Below are 11,198 nucleotides of genomic sequence, written 5' to 3'. Positions count from 1 at the left end.
TGTGCGGTTCACCTATTGGGGAGGGGGCGAATGTAATCGTGCGAATTTGTTTTTTTTTCCAGCACGAGATTTGTTTGACATGCTGAAAGGAGTTACACTTCGAGGTCTTTTTCCCTTGATGGAGTTACTCCCTCTGAATGCGACACCCACCGGTGCTGTTTACTCCTTTGTCTTTGCTGAGCACTTTTGTGTGCACACATGTGGAAGAAAAGTTACGGATGTTTTGACGAGTTTTGTGGAGAATGCAGTGCTCTTATTTTGGCCTTTCCCAAATGGATGCTTAAAATTGGTCAGGTGAAAAAAAAAAAAAAAATTACCTACAATGTTGCTTTGTTGTGTGGTTTTTTTTTTTTTTTTTTTTTTCCCTTTGGTTACAACTCTGCCATTTTACGTACAAATACATATGATGAGATGTATTTCAAAATGGGAAATGCCTCCACAACGTTACAACCATTTGATCTGGTGACCTCTCATAGGGTAAGCATTTATTTTTTTGCGAAGTGCAGACCGAGTGGCCTGGTTTAAATTTTGTTCACCATCGGTGAGGAAGGATCAGCGGGGCGGTAAAACATCATATATTTTGAAAGGGGAAAAACGGGCGAACCGGCATCCACCCTGCACGACGCAAGACCCTTACAGTAACAACATTATGGAGGGTACACGTTCGATTACGTGCTTTCCATATTGGGTTGTATCCCCTGGTGTACATTTTTCATTTTGTGCTGAATAAACTGTGCCATTCGTGAAACCATTTACACGTATGTGAATAATTTACGTTTTTTTATTTCCATGATAAACATAAAGTCTGCAAATGGGCACATTTTTACAAAATTAATTTATATTTTTTTTTTTGTGCAATTTTTGGGGAACCATTAATATAGGAAAATTGTTATGTTTTTTTTTTCAAAATTTGGTAGCACTTTTTTATTCGCATAGAATGTATACTGTAGGAACATGTATAAAGAACATGCGGACTTTTTCCTATTTATTTTTTTTTTTTTAAATGAAGTAAAATGTTCCTCCTTTTTCCAAAAAGTGTTTACATACATATAAAAAAAGAGGGGGGGATTTTGTACGATAGTTGTCACTGTAACGATAATGTAACATACATATATGCTCTTTTTTGCAACAGAAAAAATTTAAAAATTTCGAGAATATCTGGAACGTAATTGGGCGGTTGGGGCTTAGCCCAACGGGCCGAAATGCGAAGCATATGTTGCTGCGTTTGCACTTAATGCGCGGTATCCCTTTTTTATATGCATGCTTTACGGCGAAGCGTAAAAAGGAGTGCTATATCTGAGTCAGTTCCGTGCGGGCATACAAACGTACTTGCATCAGAGCATGCCATTTCGGCGGCATCATTGTCGTCACATACGTTTATGCCCATTTTCATTTGGTTCGCGCGCCGCTGCATGGTAAATGCTCGTATAATAGGTACATAGAGGATATCACTATATATTATATTATGTAGGAATTTTTCGTGCGCTTTCTTTGAATGGCCCAACCAAGTCATACATTTTTAACGCACCTCGCGTTGCTTCGATCGGCCAGAGAAGCGTGAAGGTCTGCATTTAACCTCTGAGAAGACTATACATATATATATATTCGTACAATACCATGGGCCTTTGTAATTTGACCGAGCTACGCCCAAAAGTACTGAAATTTTTACAAAAATGTGAATTCACACAATTGTTGCAAAAACCCATTTCAGCCATTTGGAAATGATTAAAGCGAACTTGTAACTTTTGAATTTGTTACATTTATGTAGCTACAGTTTTTTTTTTTCCTATTTTTTTTCCGTTTATTTTATTTTTTGGTGCCAGGCGTATAACCCTTGCATTTTTTTTTTTTTTTTTTTTTTTCACCTATGAATGAAAAAAAAAAAAAAAATGGTTGAGGAGTTACATACCTCTGTTAAGGTAAAAAAAAAAATTAAGGGAAAATTTGTTTGTACTATTTTACGTGTATATATATATTACTTCTTTATTCGTATACAATTGTGGGAAAAGCGGAAATTTTCTCAGCCCCTCATTTAAGAGAAAAATTTAAATAAAACCAACACTTGCAAAATTAAAAAAAAATATTAAAAAATAAATAAAAAAAAAAAAAGAAAAAAAGAAATGCAAATATAAATGAACCATAAGAAAAAAAAAAAAAATTTAATTTCCCAAATCAGTTTTATGTATTCATTTGTACACTATACATTTACGTATATACGCATATGCATATGGAATGAATGCTTGTGCCCGTATGCGTACGTTTCCTCCTGTTAAGGAAAACTAATTACAGACGCATGCGTGTTATATGATATGCCTCTTTTGTGTATGCACAGTAGGGGAATACACATTTTCCATGATCATCACGTGCGTGCCCTCCTGTTTTTTTTTCATTTTACAGGATTATCCAATTGTACCTCTCTTGATTTTAATGCGTGTTTTTGTCATAGCAAATTTGCAAAGTTGAAATTGTGTCCTTTTTCCTTTGCCCTTTTCTCTGGCCTTTTTTCCTGCTTGTTCCTTTTGAATTTTTTCCTGCCTTTTTTGTTTTTATATTTTTGGCTTGCAATTTTGGCGCGTCAACTTGCCAGATCGTCCAACCAGTTGTCCCTACCTTCAGATTTAGTTCCATTTCTCCTTTGAGAAATTCCCACGTATGTATCATCACACGGGGAAGTGGACATATCAAGGGAAGGAGCTAAACATTTGTGCGCCTTTTGTTTGCAACATGGTATAGTGCGTCGTTGTTTACATATATGTACTCGTATTTATGTGTACGTGCATTTGTCGCACATTCATGCGAGCTGGAAAATGTTTTTTAAAGGTGCATGGGTGTGGCGATAGAGCAAATAAAATAAGCGCATGAGCAAATGATCCTGTGAGTAAGCTGGCAGACAGGTGAACAGTGTAGCCAAGGAGAAAGAACAAGAATAAAACAAGAGAAGGCAAAATTGACACATTGAAATAGGCTCTCCCCGTCTTTTTTTATTATGAATAAAAAACGGAGACAAAGTGGGGAAGGCTGCCCAATTCTACCAACTGTAACCCTATGATGATTTATTCCTTTTGAATAAATAGGACTGTTCGCGTATTTCAATATACGTGTATGTGTGTTTATGCACTACACCCTCTAGTAGGAAGTGTAGTGCGCCCTCCAACGATGTTATCGTGAGGACAGAAAAGACAAACTTTGACTGGTCAATTTGTTAACGAAGAGAAGATTATCTCATTAGAATGTTTGCGTATATTTTGTGGACATAATTTGCATGAGTAAATATGCCCATATGTCGCGTGCATAAATTGGGCTTCTTCATTTTTATTTTATTTTATTTTATTTTATTTATTTTTTTTTTTTTGTACACAACACCGCGTTGGTGTGCGCTAGAGATAAGCGGACACTGGCGCTTGTGTGACCTTTTTTCGTGACTGAAGTGTTATTCGAAAGGTAGAAAGTAGCGTTGTGGATGGCATCTGACTGTACGCACCTGGAGCGTGAAGCATGCCTTATGTGCAGACCAGTACAGACCAACACGCACGCATTACCCATTTGGGGTAAACCATAACTTAACAACACTGCAGATTGGACGTTCCCAAGATGTTCCGAAATGTACGTGACTATTTCAAAAGTGCCAATGAGAAAAGTGAAAACGGCGAAAATGGAGCAGATGCTGGAGTGGATAACAAAAGTGGCGGTAATGCCAATGGGGTGAATGACGAGAGTGGGGAAAGGGGTGCCCTCTGCGATGAGGCAAACCAGGAGGACTACCTAAATGGGGGGTCTTACAAAGATATAGGTGATATTTGCAAAAAGGAATCCAGCACTGAGAATAATTTCAGTAAGAATTATGACAGTTACAACGATCTGGATAACGATAGGAGGGGGTGCAGTACCAGTGACGAGGGAAGTCGTAAAAATAAAGACGTCTTTACTAATGGGGATAGTTACAAGAAGAGCGAACCGTTTGTGAATAATTTCGAAGTTAGCGCGAGTTGCGCTGTGAGCGACGCGGTAGATTCGGAAGGCATAAACACCAGCAGGAGGGATAAGCACAAACTGGACTTAAGCGATGAAGCCCTGAAGAGGAGGAAATTGACCGAAGCGGGGGAGGAAAATAAAGTCAATTGCGATGGGGAGGATGACGAGAAGTTAAGTGAAGGGGGAGAAGCGGCTGCTGATAAGGAACAGCCGGTGGAGGAGAACCCCCCTAGCGAAGAGAAGGTGAATTATTTGCAAGAAAAACTACAACAGCTTCTTTCCGAGACGAAGCGATATACGGAGAAGCTGTCAGGTCAACGTGTAAAAATGAGTATGCAGTCAAAGGGGAACAAAACGAGACGTTGTGCAATGACCGAGAAGGAGGAAGATTATATGTTATTGAAGGATGCCAACGAGGAGGACGAAACGTTTATCATGAAACAGCCAGCTAATATCAACGGGTGCATGAAGCCTTATCAAATAGAAGGGCTAAATTGGTTGTACCAATTGTATAGGCACAAGATTAACGGCATTTTAGCCGACGAAATGGGGCTAGGAAAGACCCTGCAAACTATAAGCTTGTTATGTTACTTAAGATTTAATAAAAATATTAAAAGGAAAAGTATCATTATATGTCCAAGGTCGACTTTGGACAATTGGTATCAAGAAATAAAAAAATGGTGCACAGAAATGAAGGCGTTTAAATATTACGGGAGTAAAGACGAAAGAAGGGAATTAAACAAGAATGTGTTACACACAGATTATGACGTGTTGCTAACGACTTACGAAATAGTAATTAAGGATAAGAGCGCTTTATTCGATATCGACTGGTTTTTTCTCGTAATAGATGAAGCACATAGGATAAAGAATGACAAAAGTGTGTTAAGTACATCTGTTCGTTTCTTACGATCGGAGAATAGATTGCTAATTACAGGAACCCCCCTGCATAATAATTTGAAGGAGTTGTGGTCGTTGTTAAATTTTTTAATGCCAAAAATATTTGACAATTCGGAAGAATTTGACAACTTATTTAATATATCAAAGATTAGTTCTAACGATAATAAACAGAGTGAAATAATCACCCAGCTGCACACCATTTTGAAGCCCTTTATGTTGAGGAGGCTGAAAGTGGAGGTGGAGCAGTGCCTTCCCCCGAAGAGGGAAATATATGTCTTTGTGGGTATGTCAAAATTGCAAAAAAAATTATATTCTGATATACTTAGTAAAAATATTGACGTAATAAATGCCATGACGGGGAGTAAAAACCAAATGCTTAACATACTTATGCAACTGAGGAAGTGCTGTAATCATCCCTACCTTTTTGATGGTATTGAAGAACCTCCTTATATTGAAGGGAATCATTTGATAGAGACATCTGGGAAAATGTCTCTCCTGGATAAGCTCCTGCCAAGACTGAAAAAAGAAAATTCACGTGTGCTTCTATTTTCGCAAATGACCAGAGTTTTAGATATCATAGATGATTATTGCAGGTGGAAGAAATATGAGTACCTTCGTATCGATGGATCCACAGTGGGGGATGAGAGGCAAATAAGGATCAATCAGTTTAACGAACCGAATAGTAAATATTTTATTTTTTTGCTGTCAACGAGAGCAGGAGGTATTGGAATTAACTTAACCACGGCAGATATTGTCATCCTGTTCGATTCGGATTATAACCCACAGATGGATATCCAAGCCATGGATAGGGCACATCGTATAGGTCAGAAGAAAAAAGTCATCGTTTACAGGTTTGTCACGCAAAATTCAGTGGAGGAGAAAATTGTCGAAAGGGCAGCGAAAAAGTTAAAGCTAGACTCGCTTATTATTCAAAAGGGAAAGCTAAATTTGAATAACAAAGAAAATAACAAACAAGAATTACACGACATTTTAAATTTTGGTGCCCCTGAGGTTTATAAAACGCAAGATGTGTCTTCCATTTCGGATGAAGATATTGACATCATTTTAGCCGACGCTGAGAAGAGAACTATGGAAATTGAAAATAAATTAAAAAATTTGGAAAATATTTTTGACTTATCGAATATATCGCTAGATGGAGGGTTGAACATGTACAACAATTTGACAAAAGACGGTTCGGATGAATCCAGTGACGAGGATTATTCAGATTCTGAGGATGGGGATGAAGAAGACGACGAGGAGATAAATTATTCGGAGGGGGAACACCTCGAAGGAGAAGGCATTGACGGAGTTATCAGAAAGAAGAAGAAAAAGAAGAAAAACTTCAACAAAATAAGAAGTACGATAAAAAAGTTCCTGAAAAATAATAAGAAAAATATGGCCTTCCTCGATTTAGGAGAAAGAAAAAGCAAATGGAAAGTTATGAATTCCACATGCACCAAAATTAACAAGAAAAAATTGGAGCTGCATGGGTGGAGAGCAGAAGCCAGAGGGGGACATGATTTCCAATTTTTTAATAATGAAAAATTAGATGAATTAGAAAGGTTGGAAGAAAGGTGGAGCAAGTACCGTGTTAGTGAAGATAAAATTAGGAAAATTATCGACGCGCAAAGAGAGGAAAAGGATTTTGAGAGGTATCCAAATTTTTCCGATTTTCTCGATCTGCACGGGAAGAACATTTACGAAATTATCAACTTGATTTATCCTAACATTTTTGATGAGCAAATGGAGGAGGAGGGTGATGCGGGTGACCCCAGTGGGAACGGTGCAGAGGGGGAAAGTACCACCAACCAGGATGGCGCTAACAAAGCAGGGGATGCTGCTGGCGGAGCTAGTGACAGCTTAAGCGAGGTTCAACAGATGAAGAAGAAAATTATCAAACTTTTTGAGGTGAAGAAGAAGCTAACCATGGTTCGGTTCAGGGACAAAAGTGTAAAGGTTTGCTACGAGTACATAACCAACTTTGTTAAGAGACACTTGGGAGAGAACAATAACAACGAAAGTAGTAACAACAAGAAGAGTAAGAACAGCAAGCCGGTTAGGAAGGCCATCGACCATGACTTGGTTAACATAGATATTGACCAGATAAGGAGTGAAAAAGAGGAACTTCTGAAGGAGGGATTTGCCAAGTGGAATAAGGCGGAGTTTAACAAGCTGATGAGCGGGCTGATCATTTACGGCAGCGACGACATCGAGTTCATCCAGGAGAAATACTTTGGCAACTCGAAGAAGACCCTGGAGGATATAAGGGCCTACTTGCGGGTCTTCTTCCGTAGATATAATCAGGTCAAGGGGGTAAGGAATGCATTTGACATCGCGCCTAGCATCAGGCGTGACGTAGTACGTGCTGCCACCACTGATTATATTTGCACTGCAAACTGTGCCTTCACATTGTGCCATTTTTGCCGCTCCTTTCTCAGGGTAAAAGACTCTTCGAGAGAATTCAAAAGTCCGACCTACAGAGGCAGTTGATACAGGAGGAAAACGATCTCATCGCAAATTTTGTAATTTAAAGATTTATTCAAAAGCGATAGCGCGTGCAATTTGTGTATTTACTATACATGTGTGTACTTCCTAATGTGTGTAAAAAGAGATCCTTTTCATTCTGTGCACATCGTCATGGAAACCCATTCCTTTATCCAATGGCAGGTTGAAAAGCAGCTGTCCGATGGAGTCGACACCATTGACAAGCTGGAGCTGCCCCCGAATCTGTCCTACGAACATCTGCAGAAACTGGAGGAACCACCACCCCCCACAGGGGAAGTTAAGGAAGAGAAGGAGACCAAAATTGCCCTGAGTGAAGAAGAACTAGCATATTACGAAAGAGAAAATAAAATATTACTTTGGTTGTTGTACCAGGAGGGGGTGGTTCACACAAAGAGCATTCACATTTTGGTAAGTTCTTTACATGGGGGGTGAACGTGAAAATGCACGAAATGGTTGCCGGTTTTTGTACACCAAGCGGACGCGTTCATATGTTAATTGCGCATTATTGTAAAAAATTTTTTTTTTTTTTTTTTCCCCCTTTTAGACGCCTTATTATTGGGGTCAAGCTCAGGATTTTTTTAAGTACGCAAATACCCCATACGAAAGCGTCGAGTATAGGTGCCGCCTGATCGTGGATGCCATTGTGCAGATGAGCAGAAGGGTAAGTCCGCACGTTGGTTGCTGCGAAATAGGTGACCTTTGGAAGGGGCACATTGCCTTTTGCCGATAGGCATGGCATATATATACGTATGTGCGTATGTATAAACGTGCGCTACACATGTCCTCGAAACGTTTCCATACCCCTTTTAGAACTCTAAAGCCTCGAGTAGCAAGGAAAAGAAAAAGTGACAAATGGGACGTTATTCCAGTAGGTGTCCTCGCCTATATTTTGAAGTTTAGTGATGTAGGACTTGTTTCAGTTGTTAATTTATTTTTTAAAATGCGTTGCATTTATGCGCGAGACAATATTATGTTATATGCGCGTTGTGTGTACACGGGGTAGTGACCATTTGAAGCCCTGCGTTAATGGCTGTGCACACGAATTTGTAGAGGAAAAGGAGAAAGTAACTAGCACGTTGAAGTTATGACCTTTTTTCCTCGCCCAATTTGTTGTATGTTACGTGCTATCTGCTACGCTACGTTGTTGACTTTTTTTTCTTTTCCCTTCATCCTGTAGGGTCATTTTTTTAACTTAATTGCACAATTTTTCAACTTAATTATTATTATTATTTTTTTTTTTTTTGTTCCATATGCGTTTATGAGCTCTGATATATAATCATGGCACACACGTGTACTATATTATAAGCATATACATTTTTTGGCGTAGCTGTATGCAATTTTTTATATATGTTAAAATTTACACGCACACGTGAATTGCATCCTATTTGGTATAATATTATATACGTGTACATATTTATTAGAAGCTAATTATACTATAAATATGTAGGCGTATACATGAGAACAAAACTTGGTGATTTATACATATGTGATGAATCGAAAGTGATATATTTACAACTTTTACTCACATTATTTTTGAATTGTCAATTTAGTTTTTTTTTTTTTTAATAATTCTGCTGAAGTTTCTTCAGGCTTAGCTTTTTTCTTAGCTTCTCTTAGCATTTCTTTTTTTTTTTTTTTTTTTTTTCTTCAATGGTATTGCCTCTGTTCTTCAATTTTTTGTCGTTTTAAAGTTTTACAAACTTTGCACCAAACCAAGGAGAAGGAAAAAAAAAAAAAAAAAAAAAAAAATTGAATTATGAATAATGAATTATAAGCGAATTTAAAACTTTTAAGGGAAGAAATAACTTCTTTTTGTTACTCCCTTGGAGCCATTGTACGGCTAAATTGCGCAAAAGCAATTATAAAGAGTTCGCTTTTGTGAGGCCCATCGTTGGAAGCAAGCAGTATTTTTCGTCGCCTTTAGATATGTTTGTATAGATACCCCCCAGCTGAGGTGAACCAACCTTGCTCCATTTCGACTTCTCCGTGTTGCTGCTTCAAGCATTCGTCCTTCGTGGAAGTTACCTCACTACCCCTAACCGACTAGCAGGTTAACCAGCATATCTCTTTACTACTACCTCCGCCTTACCGCCCGCTCCCCAAAACATGTCATATTCAACAAAAAAGAAAGAGAGCAAAAAGTCTATTCAGAAAAATGCGAACAACTTTGAATTTAGCGCGGACATTCAAAATGACATTAGCATAATACAATCCTACGCCGCACGGATCTCAAAAATTGTAAGTGAACAGGAGAAGAGTTTTTTTCTTCCTTTTAGTCAATGCGAAATGGGTGCCACTTCTTTGTGATAATGAACTGGAAGGAACAATTGGGGAAATTTCGCCCCTTTGCAAACTTACTGTATGTTGAATTGGAAGTGCCTATCTAGTTCACATCCTAATGAACGTCTTTTTTTTTTTTTTATTTTCCATTTTCCACTGTAGAATGAAAATGAAGTTTGTTCCGTTGAAAGTTCGGAAAAAGTGTAAGCAGATGAGGAGAGACGCATAGGAGGAGGAGGAGGATAGGAGTCTCCTCTTGTATGTACAATTCTCACGTTCGTTGTGGAGGGGCGTGTCCTTATTTCACACATATAATGGGACGACCTCTCCGCAACGGTGTTAAATCGGTCAAGTAAAAGTGGACATTTTTTAAACCGTAAATGTACATATATACACACATTTGTGTCCCCCCTTTTCAGCCAAGAAATTGTGCAGGAGGGAAAAGTGAAAATCCAGGAAATCCAGAGAAAGATCAAGAGTTATTCTAATAGCGCAGAAAATGTCCCTCCAGATGAAAGGGTAAGTCCCTGCCCTCCAGCAGAGCGTATATGTACCTTCACTTATTCCAACGTAGATGAGTGTGGGGGGGTTGAATATGCCAATGTTTGTGCGTACATGTGCAATGGGTAACTCGGAGAAACAACATTGATAAGCCAGTATGCACAGAAAGACTTCTTTGCACATTTGTAAGTAATACCTCCCCCCCACTTTTTCTTTTTTTTGCCCCTTTTACGCCAAACTAACAGATGCGAATGAAGCTCATGCTTCAGAAGCTGTCCAACTCATACCTAGCAGCGGTGAACAATTTCCAAAGTGCGTCAAAAAATTATATTAACAAAACAGTTTTAAATGACATGTTATCAAAAAATATAAACCCATCGAGTAACAATTTGGAATACGATTCTCTCACCAACTTTTCTCGAAACAGTGATTCAAATTATGACTCCAGTAGAGACAAATTTAATGTGAACATTTACGATTTTAATTTTAACGAGAATGAGAATTATGATGGGAGTTATGCCCCCGTCCCCTGGGGCATGGAAAAGGAAAGTACTGGAAAAAAAATGAAGAAGAAATATAAAAGTAATATTTTCACGGGCAATAAAAAAAGCGAAGTTAATGAGTATCTCCTGCAGAATGATGCGTATGGACAAGAGGATGCTTACTTGGGAAGCGGTGGATACGGGCCAAATGTAAACCTGGAAGACCCCCCCCAGGAGAGGGAATTCGTTTCGATAAAAACGGTGGACATTGAAAATGAGATATTAAGTCAGAAAAATAAGGAAATAAAAAAATTACATAAAGACATAATAAACATACAAGAGTTGTACAAGGAGTTATTTGACCAGGTGAATATTCAAGGAGAAAGCATCGACAATATAGATTCCCAAATAATTACCACCCATGATAACATTCTTATGTCGGGTAGGGAAATTGAAATAACGAGGAACAGGTACTTTAGGAACATCCGGTGCATGGGCTTCCTTTTTTTTGTTCTAGTAATTTTGATAATAATTATTTTGGTTGTCTTTAGGGTTATATGA

The 11,198-nt window shown here is 38.3% G+C and overlaps 2 protein-coding genes across 2 annotated transcripts; both read left to right on the top strand.

Annotated features, from left to right (window-relative positions):
• Nucleotides 1-3,591: 3,591 nt before the first annotated feature.
• PCOAH_00023630 (Uncharacterized protein) lies at nt 3,592-8,223 on the top strand (the record flags this gene model as incomplete). The annotated part of the gene is made up of 5 exons (XM_020059168.1): nt 3,592-7,182; nt 7,308-7,391; nt 7,537-7,782; nt 7,919-8,035; nt 8,185-8,223. 5 exons carry the CDS (start codon nt 3,592-3,594, stop codon nt 8,221-8,223), a joined length of 4,077 nt encoding a protein of 1,358 aa, XP_019914774.1.
• A 1,257-nt stretch (nt 8,224-9,480) lies between these two features.
• On the top strand, nt 9,481-11,198 carry PCOAH_00023620 (Uncharacterized protein; the record flags this gene model as incomplete). Its single annotated transcript, XM_020059167.1, has 4 exons — nt 9,481-9,612; nt 9,817-9,857; nt 10,074-10,173; nt 10,401-11,198. 4 exons carry the CDS (start codon nt 9,481-9,483, stop codon nt 11,196-11,198), a joined length of 1,071 nt encoding a protein of 356 aa, XP_019914906.1.

The sequence above is a fragment of the Plasmodium coatneyi genome, chromosome 9 (genome assembly GCF_001680005.1).
Source record: "Plasmodium coatneyi strain Hackeri chromosome 9, complete sequence".
Taxonomy (NCBI): Eukaryota; Apicomplexa; class Aconoidasida; order Haemosporida; family Plasmodiidae; genus Plasmodium; species Plasmodium coatneyi.
Note: the sequence above shows the minus strand (reverse complement) of the source record. Positions and strands in the feature narration are given on the sequence as shown.